This window comes from Mixophyes fleayi, chromosome 5, assembly GCF_038048845.1.
Source record: "Mixophyes fleayi isolate aMixFle1 chromosome 5, aMixFle1.hap1, whole genome shotgun sequence".
NCBI lineage: Eukaryota > Metazoa > Chordata > Amphibia > Anura > Limnodynastidae > Mixophyes > Mixophyes fleayi.
Genome location: NC_134406.1, coordinates 169,020,870 through 169,046,851, shown reverse-complemented (window position 1 = coordinate 169,046,851; position 25,982 = coordinate 169,020,870). Strand labels below are relative to the sequence as shown.

The 25,982-nt window shown below is 39.7% G+C and overlaps 1 protein-coding gene across 1 annotated transcript in view; it reads left to right on the top strand.

The window, feature by feature from the left end:
* Positions 1 to 9,236: 9,236 nt before the first annotated feature.
* The window catches only part of PXDC1 (PX domain containing 1), a 59,453-nt gene continuing 42,707 nt past the window's right edge, over positions 9,237 to 25,982 (top strand). The window contains exon 1 of the mRNA XM_075213002.1: positions 9,237 to 10,386. Coding sequence (XP_075069103.1) covers positions 10,131 to 10,386 — 256 coding nt within the window. The 5' untranslated portion in view covers positions 9,237 to 10,130. The remainder of the gene's footprint in view (positions 10,387 to 25,982) is intronic.

Genomic DNA, 25,982 nt, shown 5'->3' with positions numbered 1-25,982 from the left:
TTACAGCCGAACAAACAGAAAATCAGAAGTTGTGTCATGTTTCTTTTACAGTGCAATGAACCTTGGGTCAGTGATGGTAATAGAACATCTGCTTTAACAGACTGAGTCTGTTTTAGTGACTTGTACAAATCATGTGATGTTCAATAAGGAACATTTATGAATGGGCTAAAAATGCTTTTGTGCATATTCCTTTAGTGCATGAGCCTGTTTAACACAAGTGTGTGTTAAGATGATGGCATCTGTGGGGGCGGCAACATTAGCATCTTCTGATTGTATAAGCTAGGTAGACTGTGGCATTCCTAGCTAAATGCGGGTTGGGGGCACTTATGTACCTCACATTGCTCTAATATCTAATCATAAGACTTCATATTGCAGGATTCAAATGGATTCAAGGGATAAAGAGGTGGGGCAGGGACTGCTGTGAGTTCTCTGTACAGTGCTGCGTAATCAGTGGCGCTATATAAATAAATGATGATGATGGATAGGGGTGGCCATAGAGCCTCTTTATCCTGCAAAAGGACTGTTGAGTGCTCCGGTGACGCTTATATATTTTTTTCAAACACACAAAAGTGACACTTGTAATAATGAGAGTCCTAATATGTCCTCACTAAAATATTGTCTTTGTCCTCACACAAGCAGTATTTTACAAGGAAAATAAAAAAGTCCAACTTGATAAAAATAGTGGTCTTAAGATAGCAGTAGGATGGATGATGCAGTGATGTGTTTACACCTTCCACCGTGTGTATTTCCACCTGGAACCATAATCCAGGAAAAGTAGGTGATTTTTGGGGGCAGTTCTCAAAAGAGGAATCATGCCTACCGTATATAGATAGGTGTATTTATGTAAAGACAAAGGGGTATATTTTCTAAACTGCGGGTTTGGAAAAGTGGAGATGTTGCCTATAGCAACCAATCAGATTCTAGCTGTCATTTTGTAGAATGCACTAAATAAATCATAACAAGAATCTGATTGGTTGCTATAGCCAACATCTCCAATTTTTCAAACCCGCAGTATAGTAAACATAGTCCAAAGTATATTGTTGGATCTTATTGTTGTCCATTTGGAAATTACCTGGCTTAGGCTGGGTACACACTACAGGTTTTTCACCCGATTATCGGGCCAATTACAAGATAAACAATTGTTCGGCCCGATATTGCATTAGTGCGTATGCTCCGATGAACGATTATCATTTGGATCACACCAGTTAGAATCCTATTGGGGAACACTTGGTCAAGAGATCAAATATAAGTAATATTTATTTATATATATGTAAATTGATATATGGGAGATTGATAGCGCTCTAATCTTTATATGTTCTTAATATTTTTATAGTGTGTTGCTGGCCTTAGTTCCTCATATAAGAGATCAGTATGAATGGAATGGATATTTTTACTTCTTGAATTACTTGCAATGTGTTGCTCATACTGAATCTAGTGAATGTGCGTGACTATAGTCTCTTCATTAGCAATGCTCTCTTCCTGAACCTATAATCATGATGAGATTCTTTCTCATAGAGTTGTAGGTTTCAGCTGACAACATGTTAAATAGGAAAGTTGTGTAACTTATTTGTGCTTGCCTGAAGTTATAGGCACATTTTAGTAAAGCCTGACATTTTATTATTGATTGGTTTATTTTGAAATCTACATCTTTTATGTGATGCAGAGTTGTTGTTTATAGAGGTTTTCCACCTACAGACAACCTAAAATTATTAGATTGTACATTCCCTCCTGCAACTTTTATTTAATCAATTGCTTTTCTATTTAGTTAAGTTCAGCAGTTTTCAGCAACTTCTTTATAGCATGGGGCACAGTTGTTTTTTTTGTTGCATTAGAATATGACACATATGGGATATACATTGGATACAATTGTATCCAATGCAGCAGAGATTTGTTGTATCACAGAGTAAGGCTAGGTACACACTCAAGGTTTTTCAGCGGATTATCGGGCCAATCACATGATAAACGTCCGCTCAGCCACATATCGCGTTAGTGCGTATAATCACACAATGATCGTCAATCGTTCCAAAGTGCCGATTATCGTTTCATTTGGTTGGTCGTACTGTTTAATAATCTCGTTTCAATCACCTTTCGATCATGTAGTGTGTAGGCACTCATGATCATGATCTCCGTAGAGTTTAAAGAGTCATGGGGGTAAATGTATCAAGCTGAGAGTTTTCCGGCGGGTTTGAAAAACCAATCAGATTCTAGCTATCATTTATTTAGTACATTTTACAAAATAATAGCTAGAATCTTATTGCTTGCTATAGGCAACATCTCCACTTTTCAAACCAGCCACAAAACTCTCACCTTGACACATTTACCCCATGGTCTTTTCAGCCGATGCCGGTAATGAACATGTCCCTGTGAATTAAATGTAGAGAGTGCTGTAGATTGAATAGTTTGTTCGTTCGGAGACTGAAAATTTTCTTTCAGAGTCACGGAAGCTAACGAAATTCGTAAGGACATGTGGATAGCTATAACAGGCAGTTTTAATCAGTGTGACTGGAATGAATGAATGGATGAATTCATGAATGACTGAATAAGTGACTATTGTGCTGTCATTCTCTAAGCAAATAGAGGACCAGATGAAGAGCACAAATCTGAAGGTAAATTGTTTCAGTGTGTGTGCATGAATCCCCCGACTGGTTGGACCTTCAGTCGTAGGTACAAGCGTTGTAGATAACATGTTATTCGGAAAATTCTTCGGTGTGTACTTAGCTTAAAGAAGATAGACAGATCTGTCTGATTATTTCAAGATATGATTGAAAATAAACAGAAAGCAAACAGAAAAATAAAGCAATGGGGAACATTTATGAAACCTGTTCCACAAGTAACTGTGAAGAAAAGTTGGTTACCAATAGCAACCATAGTCATTTACTTCCACCTGCTAAACCCGATTTACTTCAACCTTTAAAAGGGCAGCACATTACCCCTAATTCAGTCTATTTAGGCCTTTTCAAAATGATTATGTTAATCTAGGCATATCGGTATCTTAGATTAGCGTATCAACTTTCATACTGCATCTGGTAAAAAATAAGCATATACTAAAGTGTTTCCTAGACTACTAACACATGTTTTTCATAATTAGTGATTTATATCACTATTTATTTTAGTGATTTCAATGTGATTTTCAATTGCTAAATCTATTAAAGGGAAATCCCCATAGAAGTCACTAGTTTTGTGATTGAAAAGTCAGAATCTTTTTTTTGCTAGCATCAAACAAAGCACCATGGATATAAAGACCTGTACCTGCTGATGAGCAGCATGGTGGCTTAGTGGTTAGCACTTCTGCCTTACAGCACTGGGGTCATGAGTTTGATTCCTGCCCATGGCCTTATCTGTGTGGAGTTTGTATGTTCTCCCCGTGTTGGGCATGGACTGATGTGAGTTCTCTGTACAGCGCTGCGGAATTACTGGCACTATATAAATAAATGATGATGATGATGATGAATCTCTTTCAGAATAGTACCCATTAAACATTTGTATACCATGGTGTATATAGGTTAATATAGAATGGTACTGTATATTATTAGCCAAAACCCTTGGTGAGCTACACAAATTATGATTAATCTTTCACACATAGAGGAAGTTGCAACAGAAATCAAGGTAGATGACAGCTCCACTACTCTACATTATCATCTAATGACCCTATAGTCTTCAGGCTGCTAATGGGTTTACTAATCCTACAATACATTAAGCTTTCTCAGGTTTAGAGAGCCTCAGCCCATATGGCAGGAGGTACTTGGTCGTCAGGCTTATTTTACTCTAAAAAACAGATCCACCTGGACCATCAACAACAAATTATTATTTCCTGGGAAGGTTAAGTAACCACAAGCTGCATGTTGCTCTCTTCTCGTTAGTAAGTTATTCTGACCGGTCCAGGTAACATATATCGCAGTTCCATCTGTAATCAAGTGAAAGAGAATAAACAAAACTTTACTGCCTCTGAATAAACAATCAGAACATTACGTACAAACCAAGTTCAATGCACTATACAAAACAAACAGTGGAAAGGGTCCTTTGAGAAACACTCTATTGATTTAAGTGATGCCTGATACTATGTCAAGGTAATTTATTAAACTGAAGTTGTTCATTGTCTGATTGATTCAGAAACAAATAAAATAGACGTGGTTATAACAGCAATTATTAAAGCAGATATATTCATTATGCTTCTTCAGTATATATATTTATTTTTACACACACACACACATAAATATATATATATATATATATATATATATATATATAGGTACAGAGGATTCCACTGAAAAATACAGTCCCAGCAGCACCAGACTGCAGAAGTTACATTTTAACAATTATATTATATTTTGTCCACCTGGAGATTCTTTATATTCGTTACTTTTTCCATTGAAATATACAGACTCCACAAATGACAACACCTGGTGGGCAAAATTACAGATTAGCAAAATTGCCTCCAGTAGATTTGTTACTTTACTCTTTGCAAGAAAACAAGCAAACCTGAACCTCCGCAACAAACCACTGGAGACAAGAGATATTAGGATATGAACAAGATTTATTTCCTGACTCATCATCTCATCATTTCCTGTCTAATGTTATAGAAAGAGCATGTGCTTCTTCATCACCATTATTCAATCTACTGAATAGAAAAGTTGTGCCGAATCACAGTTTGTTTGGGTCCTGTGAACTAATAATATATATATGAAATCAAAGGTTTCCTAATCTCTACTCACTACGGAATTTAGTCAATGAAGCTTTACCACTAGGCAGGGAAGCATTATAATGTACAATTAGGTCAAGCCTGAAAAAGCTTGGCTCATTGTCTGCAGCTGCCCCTGGCCACCTATGAAAAGAAGAAACAGCTGTTCCTGAGACAGCGCATCTGTGAGTAGCAACGTACAGACAGGTAAGGGGTTTTAATGCAGAGAGATCTGCAGCTTATGCAGCTAATAACCATTTCAAATTGAGTTTGAATAAAGTTATCCTGTAAGAGGATTTACAATTCTTACAAGAACATTCATACCCCCCTGTTAAGCCTCGCAAATTACCTACCAACTATTTCTGAAGAAATACTGAATTCAGAAAAAGTTACATTTTATTTAACCGCCAGATAAGCACAAGTCTGCATTGGCACATAAGCATCTGATCTATTTATGAGCATGCACCGTGTGAATTTCCAGAATTTACACTATGCAAACTACAATAAGTTCCACTTAGCATCTTACAGCTTTCACTACCTGTTGCTGTTTGTGTTTTAAGCTCAGTTCCTGCTTGTCTGGATCCTGGAACTTTGAGACTCTGTTGGGAAAAAGGATAGGTACATAAAATATGAAAAGTTCAGCAATGAACACTGTAACCTTCCTCCTTCTAACTAGGTTTAATCATTAGGCCTCATTCACTGCAACCAGACCCAACATTACATAAATAGCACTGACATTTCATTGATAGACATATAGATCCCAACTCCACCCCAACAGTACATCAGTAGCATCCAGAATTAATAAATAGGCATATTTCCCCAACATGCCCTGATATTTATAGTATTCACATTTAATAAACACACCTATCCCCCTCCCCCAAACAGCCCTGATATTAAATAATCAATTTTAACATTTAAGCCTTCAAGACCCCAGCATTAATAGTCCTATCACCCAACCTTAAATTAATAGCATAGTTGACTACTCTCCCAGAATGTCAGGGAGACTCCAGAATTTCTGGGAGTCCTCCCAGACTTCCGGGAGAGCAGGGTGACTTCCCGCATACCACCCAATGTGTTTAGTTAATGGCGGGGTGGGGCTTATGATGCATCATTGTGGACCCGCCCCCTACCGTTATAGGCTAGAATTGATTAAATTAAATAGCCCCCCACCTTCAAATAATTTGACTCCAACAATAAATTAATAACTCTCACCTATTACTAAATGATTAAAAGCCACCCTTACCCACATCACCTTAAGTGCACCCCTCCACACACACATTTACCTTCTTCTTCCATCTGATGCTGTACTTTTCAGAGGCACTCTTCTGTATGTCATGGGACACCTTATTTAACAGCAGGTGTTTGTTACATAACAGAAAGAGAAGTAAAAAGCAACCAGATTAGTGGCAACTTTCTGGTTACACAAAGGGCTTCATTTAGAGTCAGATGCAATGTGCATCTAAGACTTACATGAAAGAGTAGGAGTGGGAGTGTGCCGCTTGGTAGGGGATTATGAGTGACATACAACCCCAGTTGCATCCCACTCGTAATACCCTACCAAGCTGCAACCAGTTCTCCCAGCTAGCTAACTACTTGCGCCACCTAATTCCTGCTGCACTTTTTCAGTCTTGTTTGACGTGTGTTCCGTCTGCGTCTTGGGTAGTTGTTGCGGGTAGACGCCCATAGTATCTGAATTATTCACAGTCATGCCTACATAATTCCGTGTTCCACCCTTTCCCTCGTACTGAGATGCAAGCTGTTGCAGTGTACACTGCGTCTGAAAAGCAGACGGAACTGCAGGGAACTGTTGCTTACTGCACATGCCCCATCAGTGGAAATGTGCAGGATGCGCCTGAAATGGACTTTGCATCTGACTCTAATGAGGCCCAAAAGTCTTCAAAAGAGCGTTGCTCATTCGCCTTCTGCAGCAGAGTTTGTATTGTAGCTTGCTCAGCCTAGGACAACACATATGTCAGTTCCACAGTTCAGCAGGAGAAGGTGGAGAAGAAATTAGTGGGGGAATGGCTGGTCCAGCAGCAGGGACCTGCCTGTCATTCAGCTCACAACACCATGCCTGGGCCGAAAAAGGGTGTGGGGTTTCTGGGCAACTGGAACTCCCCCTAAGTGCGCGCCTGTACTGCATGTCTTATTCGTAGAATATAAATATCTAGGTGAAAAATCTCCTTAAGGGTAAATACCAACTGAAGTTTGAATTATGTGCATTAGATGTGTTGCATTTTCCTTTGTTCGAACACATATGAATCTATACAATCATTCATAAAATACTAAGAAAAACACAATAAAAAAGGTACATCAAACATGTATTGAACATGTTTGTGTTTTCAATAGTAATTTAACTAGCATTAAAAAAACACATCTCAAATGCCAGTGGGTGAGTAGCCTAAGAACGTTAGAAAAAAACGCATATCAAATGCAAATGCATTCAAAAATGTGCATTTTGTCTCGTGTTTTAGAGACAATTAAATAAATTGAAATGCAATGAAACTTGGCACTCACACGGAAATGGAACAAATAGTGTTTACATGCGTTCTAAATACACTAAAAACACATGTAAAACACATCACTCAAATGTCAGTTCTTAAGTGCCCTTAAGATCACGCTTGGCAAGAAAAAGAATTATTGACTTTAAAAAAATAGAGAGAGGTAAGATAGATAAATCTGAATTAAACACTTGACTGAAAGGCCAACTGCTCTGATATTGGTGAAAAAGGTATATTCTCCACGTTAGAATATACCAGGTACAACTGCTCAAAAAACATACCAATGAGCTGTTTGATGGACCAGACAAAACAGATTGCACACCTTAGTTTTTTGCATTATATATATACATTGGCAAATCTATGCTCCATCAATACCTTATGTGTCAATACTGTACTCTATCAATACTGTGCTCCATCCTCCTTGACCTCTCCGCGGCTTTCGACACCATTGACCACCCCCTCCTGCTGCAAACTCTTCTCTCTCTCGGCCTCTCTGATTCTGTCCACGCCTGGTTCACCTCATACCTGGCTAACCGCTCCTTCTCTGTCTCCACGTTTGCTTCCTCCTCCACCCCTTCCCCTCTCCCTATAGGAGTCCCTCAGGGCTCTGTTCCCGGCCCTCTACTCTTTTCGCTCTATACTTCCTCCCTTGGTGCTCTCATCTCCTCCTTCGGCCTTCAGTATCACCTTTATGCTGACGACATTCAACTCTACATCTCTTGTCCTGATCTTTCATCCACGCTCCTCTCTTGTGTATCTGACTGCCTCACTGCCATCTCCTCCTGGATGTCCTCGCGCTTTCTCAAAATTAACATCTCTAAAACTGACCTCATTGTCTTTCCCCCGCCCAGACTCCCATCCCACCATGACCTATCATTGTTACCAACTCCACCATCTCCTCTGTCACCCAACTCTGCTGCCTGGGTGTCACTCTCGACTCCTCTCTCTTTTGCCCCCCACATTCAATCCCTCGCCCAAGTCTGTCGCTTCTAGCTACGCAACATCGCCCGCATCCGTCCCTTTCTCTCTCAGGACGCACCAAAACTATCATCCACGCACTCATCATCTCCCGCCTCGATTATTGCAACCTCCTCACTAGCCTCCCCCACTGCCATCTCGCCCCCCTCCGCTCTAAACTCAACGCGGCTGCAAGACTCATCTTCCTTTCACGCCGCTCCTCCTCTGCCTCCCCTCTCTGCCATGCCTTACACTGGCTCCCCTTCCCCTACAGAATCCATTTCAAACTCCTTACCACCACGTACAAGGCTCTCTCCCAGTCCACTGTCCCTTATATCTCTAACCTCCTCTCCAGTCACACTCCTGCCCGCTCCCTGCGCTCGGCCAATGACCGCCTTCTCTCCTTCACCCTGATCACCTCTTCCCACTCCAGAATCCAAGACTTCTCCCGTGCGGCCCCCCTTCACTGGAATGACCCCCCTTGCTCCATCCATCTCTCTCCTAATCTGTGCTCCTTCAAACGGGCACTTAAAACTCACCTATTCCTTAAAGCCTACCAACCATCCATTTAACCCCTACATCTCATCCGCTCGATCTCCCCCTCTCTCCTCCGGCCCCCATTTTCTCTCCCCCTTGCTCCAACTGGCTCCCCTTGTGCCTGTTTGTTCACCCTCCCTTAGGATGTAAGCTCTTATGCGCAGGGCCCTCTTCCCTCTTGTCTCCACACCTGTTCTTCTGCTCCGTCTTTACTGCATTAGACTGCCTGGAGTTTCTGAACTATTGGTATTTTTTGTTGATTGTTCTGTACTGTTTCACCCTGTATAGTCTACTGTTTGAACTGTGTGCGGCGCCGCGGAAATCTTGTGCCACCCCAAAAAACAAAACGATAATAATAATAATACTTTCAAAAGAGTTATTCCTAATCTAAACAATTGTCTTTTGTTTTACCAAAAAGTTTTGTGCTATTTGTATGTTTTGATTGTTGAAGAAGGACAAAACCTGTTTATGTCTGTGATCACAGAACAGTGAGTATATTTCGGGAGGGTGCAGAGGGCGGTGCCATGTTAAATACCCTCTGCCTCTCTGTAGCCTGGCATGTGACAGCTCGAAGAGGGAGTCTGACCTCAGTGTGGAGTGATCAGCATTCCTGGCATTGTAGAGCCAGCCCCTCTCAGCGGATACAGAGCAGCAAAGTTAAAGAAGAGCCTCAGCCTCCGTCTTCCTCCCTGGTCTCTGCAGTGAGCAACGTGTGGGAGAGAGGGAGGTCCAGTATACTCAGTAACACAAGACTTCCACAGGCAGCCGGGGGGTGGGAAACAAGAAGTTGAAGCGGACACGTAGCCTGCCATCGCCCTCATCCTGACAGCATCACCCTCGGCATCCTTCACTGCACCTCATTGCTCGCTTATTTGGGGATCCTACTAAATTCAATTTACCTTTATCCTTACAGAAAAAGGTAAATCCTCTTACACACTTTAAAGAGGTAATTAGTGACTGCTAAATCTCCAGGGCATCTTGCTTTCTTTTGATGTAGCCTTTACATTGTAATTGTTTTTGTTAATGTGATTTGCATTTGCAAACGAAACGAGATAACGGCAGACAGATCCAGAGGATCTTATTTACAGTCAGTCTGCCCTGGGAGTCAGCAAATGGAAGTTTTCAGACTACTTGACAGTAGCAGGGCACAGGGAACAAGAGCTCCTCTGATAACAATGCTGCCCGTGCAACTGATATAGATGCGCTCTCAGTGCGCTGGGATCTAGTTACTTTACAATCTGATCAGTCCTGGAACTGTGTCAGGCGGTTGAGAAAAGCAAGATCTGTTTTGCCTCCAAGTCGGTCACATCTGCACACAGCAGCTCTCTGGGAGGATCGCGTTACATCTGTAAAGGGATCTTCTCCTGGTACTCAGACATTTGCCAAGTTTTGAAAAGACCCGAGGACACTGTGACTCCTGTTGGGATGTGGGTGCCAGGGTCTGCAGTGGGCTGAGGATGGCATCGGCTGTGTTTGAGGGCACCTCCCTGGTGAACATGTTTGTTAAGGACTGCTGGGTGAACGGGATCAGAAGACTTATCATAAACCGGAAAGGTGACGAGGAGGAGTTTTTCGAGATCAGGACTGAGTGGTCAGACAGGAATATTTTATACTTGCATAGGAGTTACTCGGACTTAGGGCGACTTTTTAAGAGGTTGCTTGAATCCTTTCCAGAAGATCGTGGGGAGCTGGCACAGTCATCTCTTTTGGAAGGTTGGTTACTGTCAGTATGCAAGGCCTCTCTCGGATTGTGGAACAGCCGGAATGCCAGAACGCCGGAATGAGTCAGCCCTCTACAGCGTCCCCTGCTGCTTAGTGTCTGGAGTGTCTTCTCTTCCAATGTAGTGCATTCTGTTATACTACACAAATATGTTCTGTGCAATATGTGGAACAACTACTCCACATTTTGTATTGCTTATATATTGTGTGTATATATATATATATATATATATATATATATATAGATATAGATATAGATATAGATATATATATATATATATATATATATTTATTTATCCGTTATAGTTATCTGGAATGAGTCTGTGAGTACTTTAGCCATCTATTCCACATGCTGGAATGGGTCTTAGCGTTACATATCTATCCAATCCGGGTGCTGGAATGGGTCTGCCAGTGCCTTAGCCATTCATTCCAGGTGCCAGAATGGGCTTCAGAGTACTATAGCTATTCATTCCGGTTGCCTGAATGGGTCTGCCAGTACCTTAACATTCCATTCCAGGTGACGGAATGGGTCTCAGAGTTCCAGTGCTCTCCATTACGGGTGCTGGAATGAGTCTGTGAGTACCTTACCTATTCATTACGGGTGCCAAAGTGGATGGTTAAGGTACTCAGACATCCATTCCGACCCCCGATATGGATGACTAAGGTACTAAGACATCCATTCCAGCAGCCAGAATCGATGGTTATGGTATTCTGAGCCCCATTACAGCTGCCGAAATTAATGGTTAGGGTACTCTGAGCCCCACTTGGATTAATTGTCTAAGATACTGTGAGCCCAATTCTGGCAGCTGGAATGGGTGGCTAAATTATAAAGCTATGATGTATATATATGTAATATATAGATGTATAGATATACATAAGCAATCTAATGCACTATACAGAGAGAAAGCACAGCAAGCTTCACTCAAGACACCAAGCAGCAGAGGGCGCTGCAAAGAGACAAATCATTCCGGCGTTCCAGCAATTACGGTGTTCACCCACACCTGGCCTTTCTGCTCATAATACCACAGATACTAACGTACAAGGCATATCCTCTAAAACAGTGGCAGACACACTGTGGCTCTCTGCCTGTTTTTGAAACTACTAGTCCCAGCATCCTATGGTAGTCGCTTATGGGACATGTTTTCCGCAACAGGTGGAGATCTAACAGATTGCCTAAACCTGCTCTGTAGCTTGGAAATTTGGAGCCTATTTTAAGATGCTTTAAAATATAAATCTGTTGAAAGCAATGTTTTATATATATATATATATATATGTATATATATATATATATATATATATATATATATATATATATCTTCTGTTTGGTTGTCTTGTATAGATGTGGTACTTCTAAATTTGATTAGGTTCAAAGTAATGAGGGCAACCAGTGATGGTGACCTAGTGAAAATCTAAGTAAAGCTGGGCACACATGGTCTTATCTTGCCATTGGAGCCTTAAGTAGCTATTTTGTTCTCATATTTGCTGTAGATATTGTAGATATCTGCTGCTTTGCATTTTTCTTTGAACTCCATAGATGGTCTATGGGGACTGCTATTTTGCACAGTTTAACAAATTTCTAAAATCAAAGATTTTCAGAGCTTGTGCCCGATGGCTAATGCCAGCTGAAGCCTATAGGGAGTCCCAGGGTAATGGAGACCTTTGTCCAGTCTCTCCTGCCATTTCTGTTAGGTCCATGTAAACATAATTTAATCTTGGCCACATAGATATGCTTTTGCTTGGCCTGAGCACAGAGTTCCCTGTCCAGTTTGGGCCGTATAACTTCCGCCTTGACTATGGCATGTTAGTGCCGTAAGAAGATGACTATACACCCAGGCCGATAGTGGTCACATTCTGACGGCATTTACTAAAGTGCCCAATAATGAACCGATCAGTTTTGATCAGATTACTATTAGGCATCATGGTAACATTCTGTTTATATGCTGCAGTATCAGGCCAACTGCTCAATACCGACTGCAGTATTACAGAGTGTATGACCAACACTAGACATATTTCAAAATAATAATCACCAATATTGACACTCTAACACATGTCAGCACTGTAAACATAGAATTAGTGACTCTAGCAAACCAAAGACTGTGAAAAGAATTATATATATATATCATCAACATTTATTTATATAGCGCCAGCAGATTCCGCAGCGCTTTACAATTGGGATATATATGTATATATATATATATATATATATATATATATATATATATATATATATATTAAATATAATTTTGGCCATAAATTTTGTGACACTGAAAGACCTTAAAGTCTACAACTATAATTACACCTATATATATATACCGTATGTCATATCTGTGACTGTAATGGTGATACACTATTTGCATTCAGTGTAAGCATGGAAGATTCCTCTTCCCAATCTTGCCTACAATCTAGGCATATAATAAATAAATATCCTCTATATTAAGAAACTAACATAAATGTGGCTTGATATGAAACACTGTTCGCAGCATCCATGAATATATGTGGAAATGTTGCGGGAACTTGATTTAAGCTGTGATGCTGGGGAAGTGTTTTTGCTATACAGACCTGTCTACCTTTTTGTAAGCCTATTAAAGAACACAGCAGGAAGCAACAGTGTACCTGAATTGCAAAATTGCAGCTGATAATATATTGCACAAAGTGAGGTCATTTATTACCAAACATCATGGTATTGGGCTCATACCTTCCAAGTGTCACGATTTAAGGGCTATGTCCCGCTGTCCTGCCCAAGGACAGCTTTGTCCAGCAGTGGCAAATTTAGGAGGTATGTTACAGTCCCTGTTGCTCTACGCAGATGTGTATGAGTGCCCAATGTACCTGACACTGTTTATGAAGGGGTGTTTGAGGGGAGCTGGGGGCGAGACAGCACTCGGAAGCGCTGAACATGCCCCTGGTAGGTCATCACCTTGCCCTCCATAGTGGTGTAACAGTTTGGGCCTGATTCATTAAGGAACTTAAGTTAAGACGTTTCTTATTTCAGTCTCCTGGACAAAACCATGTTACAATGCAAGAGGTGAAAATTAGTTTTCTGTTTTGCATATAAGTTAAATACTGACTATTTTTTCATGTAGCATGAGGATTGAAAACTATCTTTCATATTATGCGATCATTCTTAAATATGCCCCTAAATCAGAATCATAATTAAAAATGTTTTAGGATGATTTTTCATGTTGGAACTACTTGTATATTATATGTAGCTCCTTAAAGCTAATCGTAATCTATAGTCATGCTGTCCAAATTATTCATAAGTGGCTATATACATGTTCACTTGCCAAATCAAATGAATATATATTTAGATAACATACATATTGGAGGGACACTGTTATGAAAAAGTAAAATAAAAGATTTAGGAAGCTATATATGTATATATACTACTGTACTGAGTCACTGTTTGCGTTAGTTCAGTATTCACAGATGTGTTCTTCCCCTTTCTATTTAAAGAAATGTAGATTTATATCACTTCCTGCTTTCTAAGCAACAGAACTGTAGTCTTCAGCTTGTATTAATTATATTGCTTTACTTGCAAATTTTGCTGAAGTTTTCTGTAGATATCCAATATGTACACAAATGCATGTTAGGACCAAATAAAAGGAAATATAACTTAAACACAAGAAGCAACTGCAAAGGTGAATCAAATCCTGGGATGTACAAAAAGAAGGATCAATGCATGTGATACATACAAAATATCATCGCTATATAAGTCATTAGTTAAACTGCATTTTGAATATCGGATATGGTTTTGGGAACTTCATTGCAAGAATGACATAGGCTAACTGAAAAGGTTCAGAGCTAGGCAACATCATAAGAGGAAAGGAAGAATTAAATGATAAGGAGAGGAAATAATAACTACCGTATGTTAGTTTAGCAGAAAATCTTATTAGAAGTGACCTAATATATTTATATATATATATATATATATATATATATATATCTATCTATCTATATCGGGTCAAAATGACCCTATGGAGGAAAATAAAATATATACATATATATATATATATATATATATATATATATATATATAGATGTATATATATCATACTTGCCTACTTTAAGGCAGTGCAGTCGGAGAGAGGCGTAACTAGATGCGCAAAATGATGCGATTGACTGCTCCCCCCGCCCTCTAGTCACGCCCCTCTCCGACTGCACTGCCTGAAAGTAGGCAAGTATGATATATATACATACATATATATATATATATATAATATACATATCTATCCATCCATCCATCTAATCTATCTATCTATATCTATATATATATATATATATATATATATATATATATATATATATCTGAGATCAATATCATGATTTGTCTAAAGCACGTTTCATAAAGGACCATGTAAGAGTAGTTAAGCTGTTGAAAATTCGCTAACTGGATAAAAAAAATTGATTGGGTACATTTATGTAAGAAATGGTATCAGTAGCTCTAGGGTAGGAGATATTAAGGATCAGGTTATATTTTCCTCCTATGAGTGTAAGGGGTCTATTGTGCAATTTTTTCAAAGCTTCCTATTGATTTATTACTAGCGTATCTCAGCAGATATCTCCGTCATCTGTTGCAGTCCCACTGTTATCGTAAGCAATAGCAGTCCCCATAGAAACCTTTGGGGACTGTTATTTTTCATGATTTAACAAGTTCTGAAAATCAAAGATTTTCAACTTGTGCCCGATGGCATCAGCCATTGATGTCTATGGGGAAATCATTGCAGCAGAAAGATCTTTGGATCTCTCACTGCATCCTCCTGCTCTCCTCTCCGGTTACTATGGCAAAGGTGGCCACTTGCGATAGTGAACATATAGGAGATAGGTCAACTATAGTGTTTGCTGGGAGAACCATTTATTGTGACTGCTGTTTCGGCAGAACACATTTAATAAATGGTCTCGGTCTACTATTCCTTATCATTGCAGTAGGGAATGAAAATGATCATGTCAAATAACCGATTATTGTTAAATATGCCCTTAAATTGGTAACTGCTGCACTGGGGGCTTGTTGTGGAATGGTTGAACTTGACGGACCTGTATCTTTTTCCAATCTTACTAACTATGTGTAACATGCTGTATAAAGACCAGACATATATTGGCATTTCTATAAAATGCAATAGTTTGTTATTTATTATGGTTAAGATTTAAATTGCCACAGAAATTCAGAAATTGATATACTTGTGTAAAGGTAAGCACTTGTGAGACCATATATTTTCTTATCTATTACTTTTGAATTTGGAATAGTGACTGAATTTGTTAAAAAAAATTGTTAGCAAAACACAAAAGACTATTTTCAAATACAAGACATAATTTACATTTAATTGCATTTTTATCTAATGTATTACAGTTTTCACAAGAGTGGCATAAGTAACCTACACCTACTCCTCTGCCTTTGTAGTGTAGGGCTTCAGTGACAAGTCTGGGGCTTCTGGCAAACTAATTTTGACCCAAAGCAAGAGGAGCTCATTTTTAGCTGTGCACATTCAGCTGACACAACTGAAAAACCCTATTCCAGTTTTTAAACAGAAGGAGGCCTGGGGCCTGATTCATTAAGGATCTTAACTTAAGGAACTTCTTATTTAAGTCTCCTGGACAAAACCATGGGCCTAATTCATTAAGGATCTTAAATGAAGAGGTATCTTATTTCAGTCTCCCGGACAAAACCATGTTACAATGCAAGGGGTGCAAACTAGTTTACTGTTTTGCACATAAGTTAAATACTGACTGTTTTTTCATGTAGCACACAAATATCAACTTTAAATTTCAGTGTACAAATAAGCTATCAAGTATTTGTGCTCTACATGAAAAAAGAGTCAGTATTTAACTTATGTGCAAGACAGAATACTAATTTGCACCCCTTGCATTGTAACATGGTTTTGTCCAGGAGGCTGAAATAAGAAGTTCCTTAAGTTAAGATCCTTAATGAATCAGGCCCCTGATGTGCATTTCCAAACTATGTTGAGTAGCTTATGAGCCTCTTCTTACTCATACTTGCCAACTTTGACAAGGAGGGCGGTGGGCGTGTAGGGCAGGGCCTGGTGGATCACATAGTTTGACTACGCTCCCTAAACATCCATCACATTTTATGACATCTTACAGTAGGGGGTGGGGTCACGGTGACGCGCAAATCACATCTTAAGCCCTGCCCCTGACATTTTACTATTGGGGTGGTTAGGAACCGGGAGGACTCCCAAAAATTTGGGAGTCTCCCAGACATTCTGGGAGAGTAGGTAAAATTATTTTCCTACCAGTGCCTATTATTAAACAGAGCAAGACAGCAGATGTAGGGCATGCTTGCCTTCTCTCCCAGTATGTCTGGGTGGCTTCCGAATTTTGCGGAGTCCTTCCGAACTCCTGAAGGTACCCTCCTGGATCCTGGCAGAGGCGGGGTTTAATGAGGCGATTTGGGTCATCAGACCCTGCCCACTATGTGATGCCGTGAATCTCAGCATTGCATAGCAGGGAATGGGGCCACAGTGACGTGATTTTGTTGCCACGTTCCATCACATACTTCCCTTCTGACAAGTGCGGAAGTATGGCAAGTATGAGGTAGGGTGACTTCGCTTATGCCAGAGACACTGGGGTAAAAAAGAATAATTGATGGTGAAGTTAGTGTGTCTTTGATAATTGTAGTATTCATCCTATGTGTGGCTATCGCTTTTACTCCTGGACTCAGGTTTGTGGTTAAATGAACCATGCTATGCTGACAGGGCACTGAGTACAGCTATAATAAGCTAGAACTTACAGTATAGGATTGCTTTAAAAACCCGGGTTATTGCCAGGGCAAGCTCCGATGACCCGGATCGAGGCTGAATGTGAACAGGTCCTCTGCTAATTCCCGGGAATTAGACCTGGTTTTTTTGGAGGGTTATTTCCAGGTCCGACCCAGGTAGCCTGCAGTCTGAATGGTGAGACCCAGCTATTGAAAAAGAAAAAAACTTACATCACAAGAGGAGCCAATCCAAGTTCCTCTTGTGATGTTGCCATGGAGACCTGGGCAGACCCCGGTTCAGTGTGAACCCGGTCGACCCGGGAATTTGCAGGGGTGGTAGGCTCTGTCCCCTAGCAATATCCCAGGTTCATATACCCGGGATATTGCCAAGGGGGCAATATGAAAGTGGTATAACTTAATTGACTTAAACTGTTGTTGTACCTTTATTCACAACTGTTCTGGTCACACACCATCACAGACCCTGGATGAGTCATCAAAACTTTAGTTTTCCTTCTTACAGTTTAACACATTAATAGCCAGCTACAGATGAAACCCTTCAATAAGTTTATATATTGTGTGGTTTCCTCTGGATCCTCCAGTTTCCTCCCACAGTCTTAAAAACATACTAGTTGATTAAATGACTAAGAGCAAAGAAATTCTATGATGATGGAAACATTCTACGTTGCTAAGGTCTACTCTATTACTTAATACTGCTGAAAGAACAGTTTTGGCATTGACAGACTTTCACAGAAATATGTCAGCAGGTAGTTAAAATAGGCTTAATTTGTGGCTTTAGGGGAGTGGGTCTGTGTCTGCCTACCACGTGGGGCAATCTACAGGTGTAATGTGAACTGCTTTCTAAGATTTGCACCGCAGGATAAGGAGAGATGTGAAATGTCTGTGAACATTCTGAGAGATGTTTGTCTAGGAGGAGATAATGTAGAAATGTACATACAATCATATTCATATTGTTCATTTAGGCTAGATACACACTGGAGAATTTTCTGACCAATCTGTTATCTACAACGATTGTACCTACGACTGAAGGTCCGACCAGTCAGGTGATTCATACATACAAACTACACACCTTTTACCTTCAGATCTTTGCTCTTCCTCTGGTCTTATAGTCGTTTAGAGAATGACAGCCCAATATGTATTCATTCATTCATTCCTGTCACACTGATTAACCACCTTGTTATAGCTATCCACATGTCCTTACGAATTTTGTAAGCTTCTGTGACTCTGAAAGGAAATATTCAGTCTCAGAACGAACAAATGAATTATTCCATCTACAGCACTCTCTACATCTAGTCACCAGGGGCCTGATTCATTAAGGATGTTAACTCAAGAAACTTCTTATTTCAGTCTCCTGGACAAAACCATGTTACAATGCAAGGGGTGAAAATAAGTGTTCTGTTTTGCACATAAGTTAAATACTGACTGTTTTTTCATTTAGCACACAAATATCAACTTTCAATTTCAGTGTACAAATAAGCTATCAAGTATTTGTGTGCTAACCGGAGCAAACCCACGCAAACACGGGGAGAACATACAAACTCCACACAGATAAGGCCATGTTTTGGAATCGAACCCATGACCCCCGTGCTGTGAGGCAGAAGTGCTAACCACTAAGCCACTGTTCTGCCCAATAACCATAAGTTAGCAGAAAATGGATAATGTTTTCAAATAATCGTGCTATCATTTTTTTTTGGGGGGGGGGTACCTTATATTAAAAAAGTGTTGGCATTTCTTTCATGCCTTAATTGTATTCATTTTCCATATTGAGGTCATGTTTACATTGTGCAACTTGCCATTACACAGCTCATGAATAATTTACTCGGCGTATAAAATTTACAGATTCACCACCCTTGAATAATGTATAAGATCAGGACTTGCCTTCGGTTTCTAACATTCATGACACAAACACTCAATAACTAAAACAGAAGCTATCACTATGCAATACAGTAAACTGTAACATACACAAATACTTACATATTAGTCTCCCTACTTCACCAGAACTAAACTCCAATGTGTTATCACTTCCTAACCTTTGTCTATCACTTTCCCTGTTCCCATTATTATATATGGAGAAACACCATGGGCCTCATTAGATGTTAGGAGTAAATCATCCTACAAGGGGTAATTGTAATTTTGAGCCTGGACAAAACCATTTTTCACTGCAGAGGGGGTACATTTAAAAGTGTGTGGAGAAATGTATATTTGGGAGGGGACGTGTCCTAGTCTAACTGCAAATTGTAGTGTTAAAATAAAGCAGGACAGCCGGAACTTTTGTGCCGTATGCAAAATCAGGCAGTATTTTCTCTGCATGCAAGAAAAATGCATTTGTGCCCTTTGCATTGCAACATGGTTTGTTCAGGTGCATATTTGCTGCCTTTAGTTGGATTTGGGGATTTATATGTCTATATGTTTACATCTTCAGAGGCAGATCTATCCATTGACGGCTAAGTCTATTAGACATTTATGTGTATCTTTAAATTCAAATAAATTGTATAAACAATATCCATACAGTTCTGCCTATATTAAGTAAAATTAGGTTCCACCTTGGGATATTTGCTAACTAAATTGATATTTGTGAGAATTCAACCCATCATTTAAAATTTCATATTTTATTTCATGAAAATGTAGCATAAAAATGATTAATTATTATTTGTATAAAAATGAGGGTACTGCATCTAATTAGTTGTACAAAAAATTGTCATTGAAGTGTGTCCACATTGAAATTGGTTAGATAATGCACATTCCTTCTTGAGCACCACCATTGTTTAGGTAACCAAAATGGGTTGCAATGTTATTGCAGGATCGGTTAATGCATTACTTGTATACTGTTGCTCGGCTGCACTACATATCAGTGGTTATCGTAATTAATTTAAAGGATTACAACTACCCAGACATGGGATCCACAACTAAACTATACAAGTGTTGTTCCTGTGGTTAATTTGTTCCATTTCAGTGAATTAGCCTGTCTGCTAATGGTGGAGTGGTAACAAAGAAAGCCACAACAGTTTTCATTTCCTGTCCTTTGCTCTAATTTTATTTCCCCTGTAGCCCGAAAAACCCTCAGTCCTCTTCTTTTTCAATGGTATTTTGGGCTCTGGAGGTGGTCGTCTGTCTCAGTTTCCAATTAACCCCAAATTACTAATTTATGTTTGTCCCTTCTTCTTCTCTTTGAAAGAGATCGTTTACACTTGGCAAGAGAGTTTCACTACGATGCCAGCTGGTGACAGAGAAACTCTGTTTGCATCCTGCAGTTTGCCTGGGGTGCTCTCTACTCCTAGATTCAACTTTGGCCCCTAAGTGTTTTCAATACATTCAATTGATTCCATCCACCCAAGCAGATGTTTTTCTGAATAATATTTATAGCTAAATATATCAGTGTCCAGTCTCATTGTACTACCACATCTGATAAAACATATAGAAATGTCAGGGCATTTTCTTCAGGAAGCACTTTCTGTATTTTGGACATTCTAAAGGTTTAGCCTATTGTGAAATAGAAAAAAAAAGATTTGCTCTGTTTTTTAAAAAAAATGTATCCTTAGATATATTGGGACTGACAGAGAGTCATATTTAATGTGCATGAAAATCGTAGGTTTAAGCTACAGCCGTTAAAATGACATCGTTAACGTAGTATGCAGAGCATGCATGGTGCCAGGACTAGACTGGTAGGTAGAAATTGGTTGGAGATGTAAGAGAGAGAGGATTGGCTGGGGGCTTTGTAGGTGAGTAGTTTGAACTTGGTTCTGCAGGAGACAGGGAGCCAGTGTAGTGACTGGCAGAGATAGTCAGCAACCTATAAATCCCTCAGCCACTCCTCTACAAATTACATCTTCAAACTTAATTCTACCCACACTCCATCCCATATGCTCACTGTCTTGTCAATATCTGCAATTCTATATTGGTAACTTTCTGCAGATATAATATTATGAAACCAGGGAGGATCCAGAACAATGCAAGATGTTATCAAATGAATACTTGCACAATGTAATTTGTCTCCATGAACTCTGTCAAATTTGCTCCTTATCCAAAAATTAGCAGCTAATTTTGTAGAGGTGTAGATTCATACTTTCCAATGTTTTACTCTTGCAGGTGCAGGTGTTACTTCAGTCCTGTGCAGGTCACAGGACTGAAGTAGCTGGATATATTGGCAATACTTGTAGTTAAGCTGTGCAGATAACAGGTCAGAAGTGGCTGGATCTACTGACACACATATAATAGATGGTGTCAATGAGACAGGAGCAGATTGTTTACTAGTTATTGGCAAGGAGTCAGGGCCAAAAGGTCAGAGGTGTTAGAAGTCTACAAGGTCAGGATCAGGCTAAACTTCGGGTTTCTGGGGAAAACAGGAAATTCAGTAGCAGTCTTAGAAATTGCAGCACAAGAAACAAACAATAACTTTGCAAAGATCGGACACTATTAAGAGTAACAATTAGGCTTGATTATAGGCAGATGAAGACTGATGAGCATAGAGACTGAGCATGCTCATTGACATAGACTAAAATGACAGCAGGAGAAAACACACAGTATGCTCCAGGAAAAGAACACTGAAGACAGAAAGTTGTTTCTTCCCTTTACAAGTGTAGGATCACAACAATGGATTGCTATGGATTGCAGCACAATAGCTACTTGTATACTAGGTTTTGCAAATGCCTTTAGTTTATCTATTTATCTGACGCACATCTGTATTAAACAACCTTAATGCATCAAACTTTTTCTATTGACCATGATATTTAATGACAGGACATTGGATGTTCTCTTTACCAGCTCTGGATCCTGACCTTATACTGCAAATTCCATTCCTATACTGTGCCTATATATACCCACATGGAAAATGTTTATTGACGTTGTCTACAGATTACTAAACTAATGACAATGTGACTAAGAAACAGAATTAGATCTTTAGATAAAGAGGTAATAAAAAACTACATAAAGTAAATAATAATTTATTTATCCGTCATACACTTTCGGTCAATGGGAGTCTGTAGACTAGCAACGATGCTATACTTAGAATCAATTAAGTAGTCTTTTGTATTCCTTTCAGCAAGCCCATGCATGATTTAATAAGCTGATGTTTTTCTGCTATTGCCAAATGTATGATAATTGAACCTCCTTTATGCCTGACTTCAAAGCTGTTGAATAATTAAAACACACTAATATGATTTTGAACAAAGGGTGAGTTAAAAGTTATAAAAGTCTAAGGTATAAAAAGTTGCATATATTTTTAAACAAATGAGAATAATTACAAAATGCTCTTCATTGGCAAAAATGTCCTAGGTTTTATTCACTTTCAGTTGTTCATACTTATATTTTTAAAGTTTTGTACAATACTAAGGGTGAAATACATCAGAAGTGCTCAATCTGTGAGTTGGGACCCCAAGTGGGACTTAGAATCTTTATGTGTTTATCATATATATTATACATCCTATTAGATATCATCTCTGTTGGGATAATAGACAATATGTATACTGTATGTAGGCTGGACACACATTACAGAAAATTTCTCCCAATGAAATATCTTTAACGATATTACCAATGACTGAAAGTCCCGATGTACACACCTACATGATTGTACACGATTTACCTTCATATCTGTGCTCTTCATCTGTCATAACCATCTGCTGAAAAGATTGTGACTCTGTAAACTATATGGAGATCTGCCTACACTGCTGGTCGTAAGTGCAAACATTCTGCAGAATTTGCCTGACATTGTTCCATCATTCATAGTGGTTTTTAGTCCATTTATAAAATCAAATGAAATGATACGATGGGGAACAATAAACTATAATCGTTGGAGCATACACACTAATGCGATATCGGCCCTAACGATCGTTTATTGTGTGTTTTACGCACTATAGATGTACCCAGCTTTAATGATGTCAATACAGAAATACCAATCAACTAATTGATAATCACTAATATACATTATTACACATTATTGTAGACTAAAGACTGCTGTTTGTGTATACTGCAAATTGTTTATACTTAAATTAAGCTGCTATTGATTAAATGGTAAGCAATTTTATATGCATACAAATAGAATGTTTCATCATATATTGGATAATGACGAAGTCCAGTCAGTAATGCACTATTTTTATTATTATTATCATTATTATTATTATTATTATTGTCATTAATTTGTAATGTGCCACAGTGCTCCGAAGCACCAGCCATTGAGGAAAACAGATTATATAAAACAGATACATACAAGGTAGACACAGGGCCGGATTAAAGGAATGGAGGCCCCTGGGCTACGGGGGCTCCCCCTGTGATCGCCCGCCACCCCACACCACAAGCGCTTACCTTTCTGTCTCCTGTCACTGTAGTCTCTTTGCGTCGCGCTGTAAGCTTACTGAGGAGATCTCGTAAGAGTGAGACTCACAAGATCTCAGTAAGGAGACTGCTGAGCGCCGTGGAGAGACTACAGTGACAGTGCTCAGCAGCATTGATCGGGCCGGGAGCGCCCCCACCCCCGCACCAATCAATAATGCCGCTGAGCACTGTCAAGGGCCCCCTGGATGCCCGAGGCCTCTGGGCTGTAGCCCAGTTAGACCTCGGGTTAATCCGACCCTGGGTAGACAAAATAAGTGCATATGTGAAAACAAAGGGTAAGGAGGGCTCTGCTCATGAGAGCTTACATTCTAGTGGGAAAAGAGCAGTGTTGAGATGTAAGCTGGGTACACACTGCAGAAAATTTCTCCCCATGCACTATCGTTAACGATTTTACTAACGACTGAAAGTCCCGATCAGCATGATTATGTGTTCATCTGTGATAATCATCTGCTGAAACAATTGTGACTGCACACTCTATGGAGATCTATGGACACTGCCTTCACACCTCAGAATTTGCCCAACATTGTTCCATCGTTTATAGAGATTTTTAGTCCTGTTACCAAATGAAACAATATGATGTGCTTTGTTACAATACAACATGATTTTGTGAGAGTACACACTAATGTGATATCGTAACTAACAGCCGTTTATCATGTGATAGTCGGGTGAATAACCTGTAGTGAGTACCTAGCTAAAGAAAGAGACTGTGGCTCATAATGGAGATTAGGACAGATGCAAGTGTGTACCAGTGTGAGTAGTATAGGCTGGAGTGGGGTAGGCTCTAGACAAGTGGTGCGTAATCAGAGTGCATTTAAATAATTGAAGGCCAGGGGAGAATCTTATCAGGGGCCGCAACACAAAGGGAGACATCTTGTAGGCAGATTAGATAAAGTGATATTTGATCCATTTCAGAACACATGTTCAGAGTCATGTACATCTGGTATGACACCTTGCCCACGCCCGTGTTGAAAGATTCCCTGTCATTCTTCCCCTTTGTTACTTGGACTCAGGATAGCTGTAAACAAAAATGTTTATGGTAATGGATTATGTGCAACAGTCTGGCACATTATGGACTTTCACACCTGCATACATGTATGCACTCTATGTACTCTGTTTAAAGTCTGTGCAATCATTAAATCACCATAAATATTAGGATTAGTTGACAAATGTAAAATCTACAATTCTTCATGTATGTAATCCCTTAGGAGTACTGTAATAATTCTACAGGTTTCATAATAATTCTTGTTGAGTGATGTGTTGACTGGCAGCCCATAGTAATGACAATACTATATAAAACCACTGCTGTAATAAAAGTGTCTTGAGCCTATAAAATACATCAGTGGACAACACCAAAATAAATCCTACCCCTCAAGCTCGCTGCCTATTTGGCATCTTTGACTGAGAACTGTCCTTTGTTCCCCACATCACACAACTGTCATTTTTTGCCCCCAGTCTTTATGCAAATCTTGATACGTTCATCTAACAAACATTTCCAGAATATGTGCATATCTCATACAATGCACTGCAAAAACTTTACTACATGCAGGAAAAATCTCTCGCATTGACTACTACAATTCCCTCCTTACTGGGAAGGACTACAATTCCCTCCTTACTGGGAAGGACTGCAATTCCCTCCTTACTGGGAAGGACTAAATTTCCCTTCTTACTGGGAAGGACTACAATTCCCTCCTTATTGGGAAGGACTACAATTCCCTCCTTATTGGGAAGGACTACAATTCCCTCCTTACTGGGAAGGACTACAATTCCCTCCTTATTGGGAAGGACTACAATTCCCTCCTTACTGGGAAGGACTACAATTCCCTCCTTACTGGGAAGGACTAAATTTCCCTCCTTACTGGGAAGGACTACAATTCCCTCCTTATTGAGAAGGACTACAATTCCCTCCTTACTGGGAAGGACTACAATTCCCTCCTTATTGAGAAGGACTACAATTCCCTCCTTACTGGGAAGGACTACAATTCCCTCCTTATTGGGAAGGACTACAATTCCCTCCTTACTGGGAAGGACTACAATTCCCTCCTTATTGGGAAGGACTACAATTCCCTCCTTACTGGGAATGACTACAATTCCCTCCTTACTGGGAAGGACTACAATTCCCTCCTTACTGGGAAGGACTACAATTCCCTCCTTATTGGGAAGGACTACAATTCCCTCCTTATTGGGAAGGACTACAATTCCCTCCTTATTGGGAAGGACTACAATTCCCTCCTTACTGGGAATGACTACAATTCCCTCCTTACTGGGAAGGACTACAATTCCCTCCTTACTGGGAAGGACTACAATTCCCTCCTTATTGGGAAGGACTACAATTCCCTCCTTATTGGGAAGGACTACAATTCCCTCCTTACTGGGAATGACTACAATTCCCTCCTTACTGGGAAGGACTACAATTCCCTCCTTATTGGGAAGGACTACAATTCCCTCCTTATTGGGAAGGACTACAATTCCCTCCTTACTGGGAATGACTACAATTCCCTCCTTATTGGGAAGGACTACAATTCCCTCCTTATTGGGA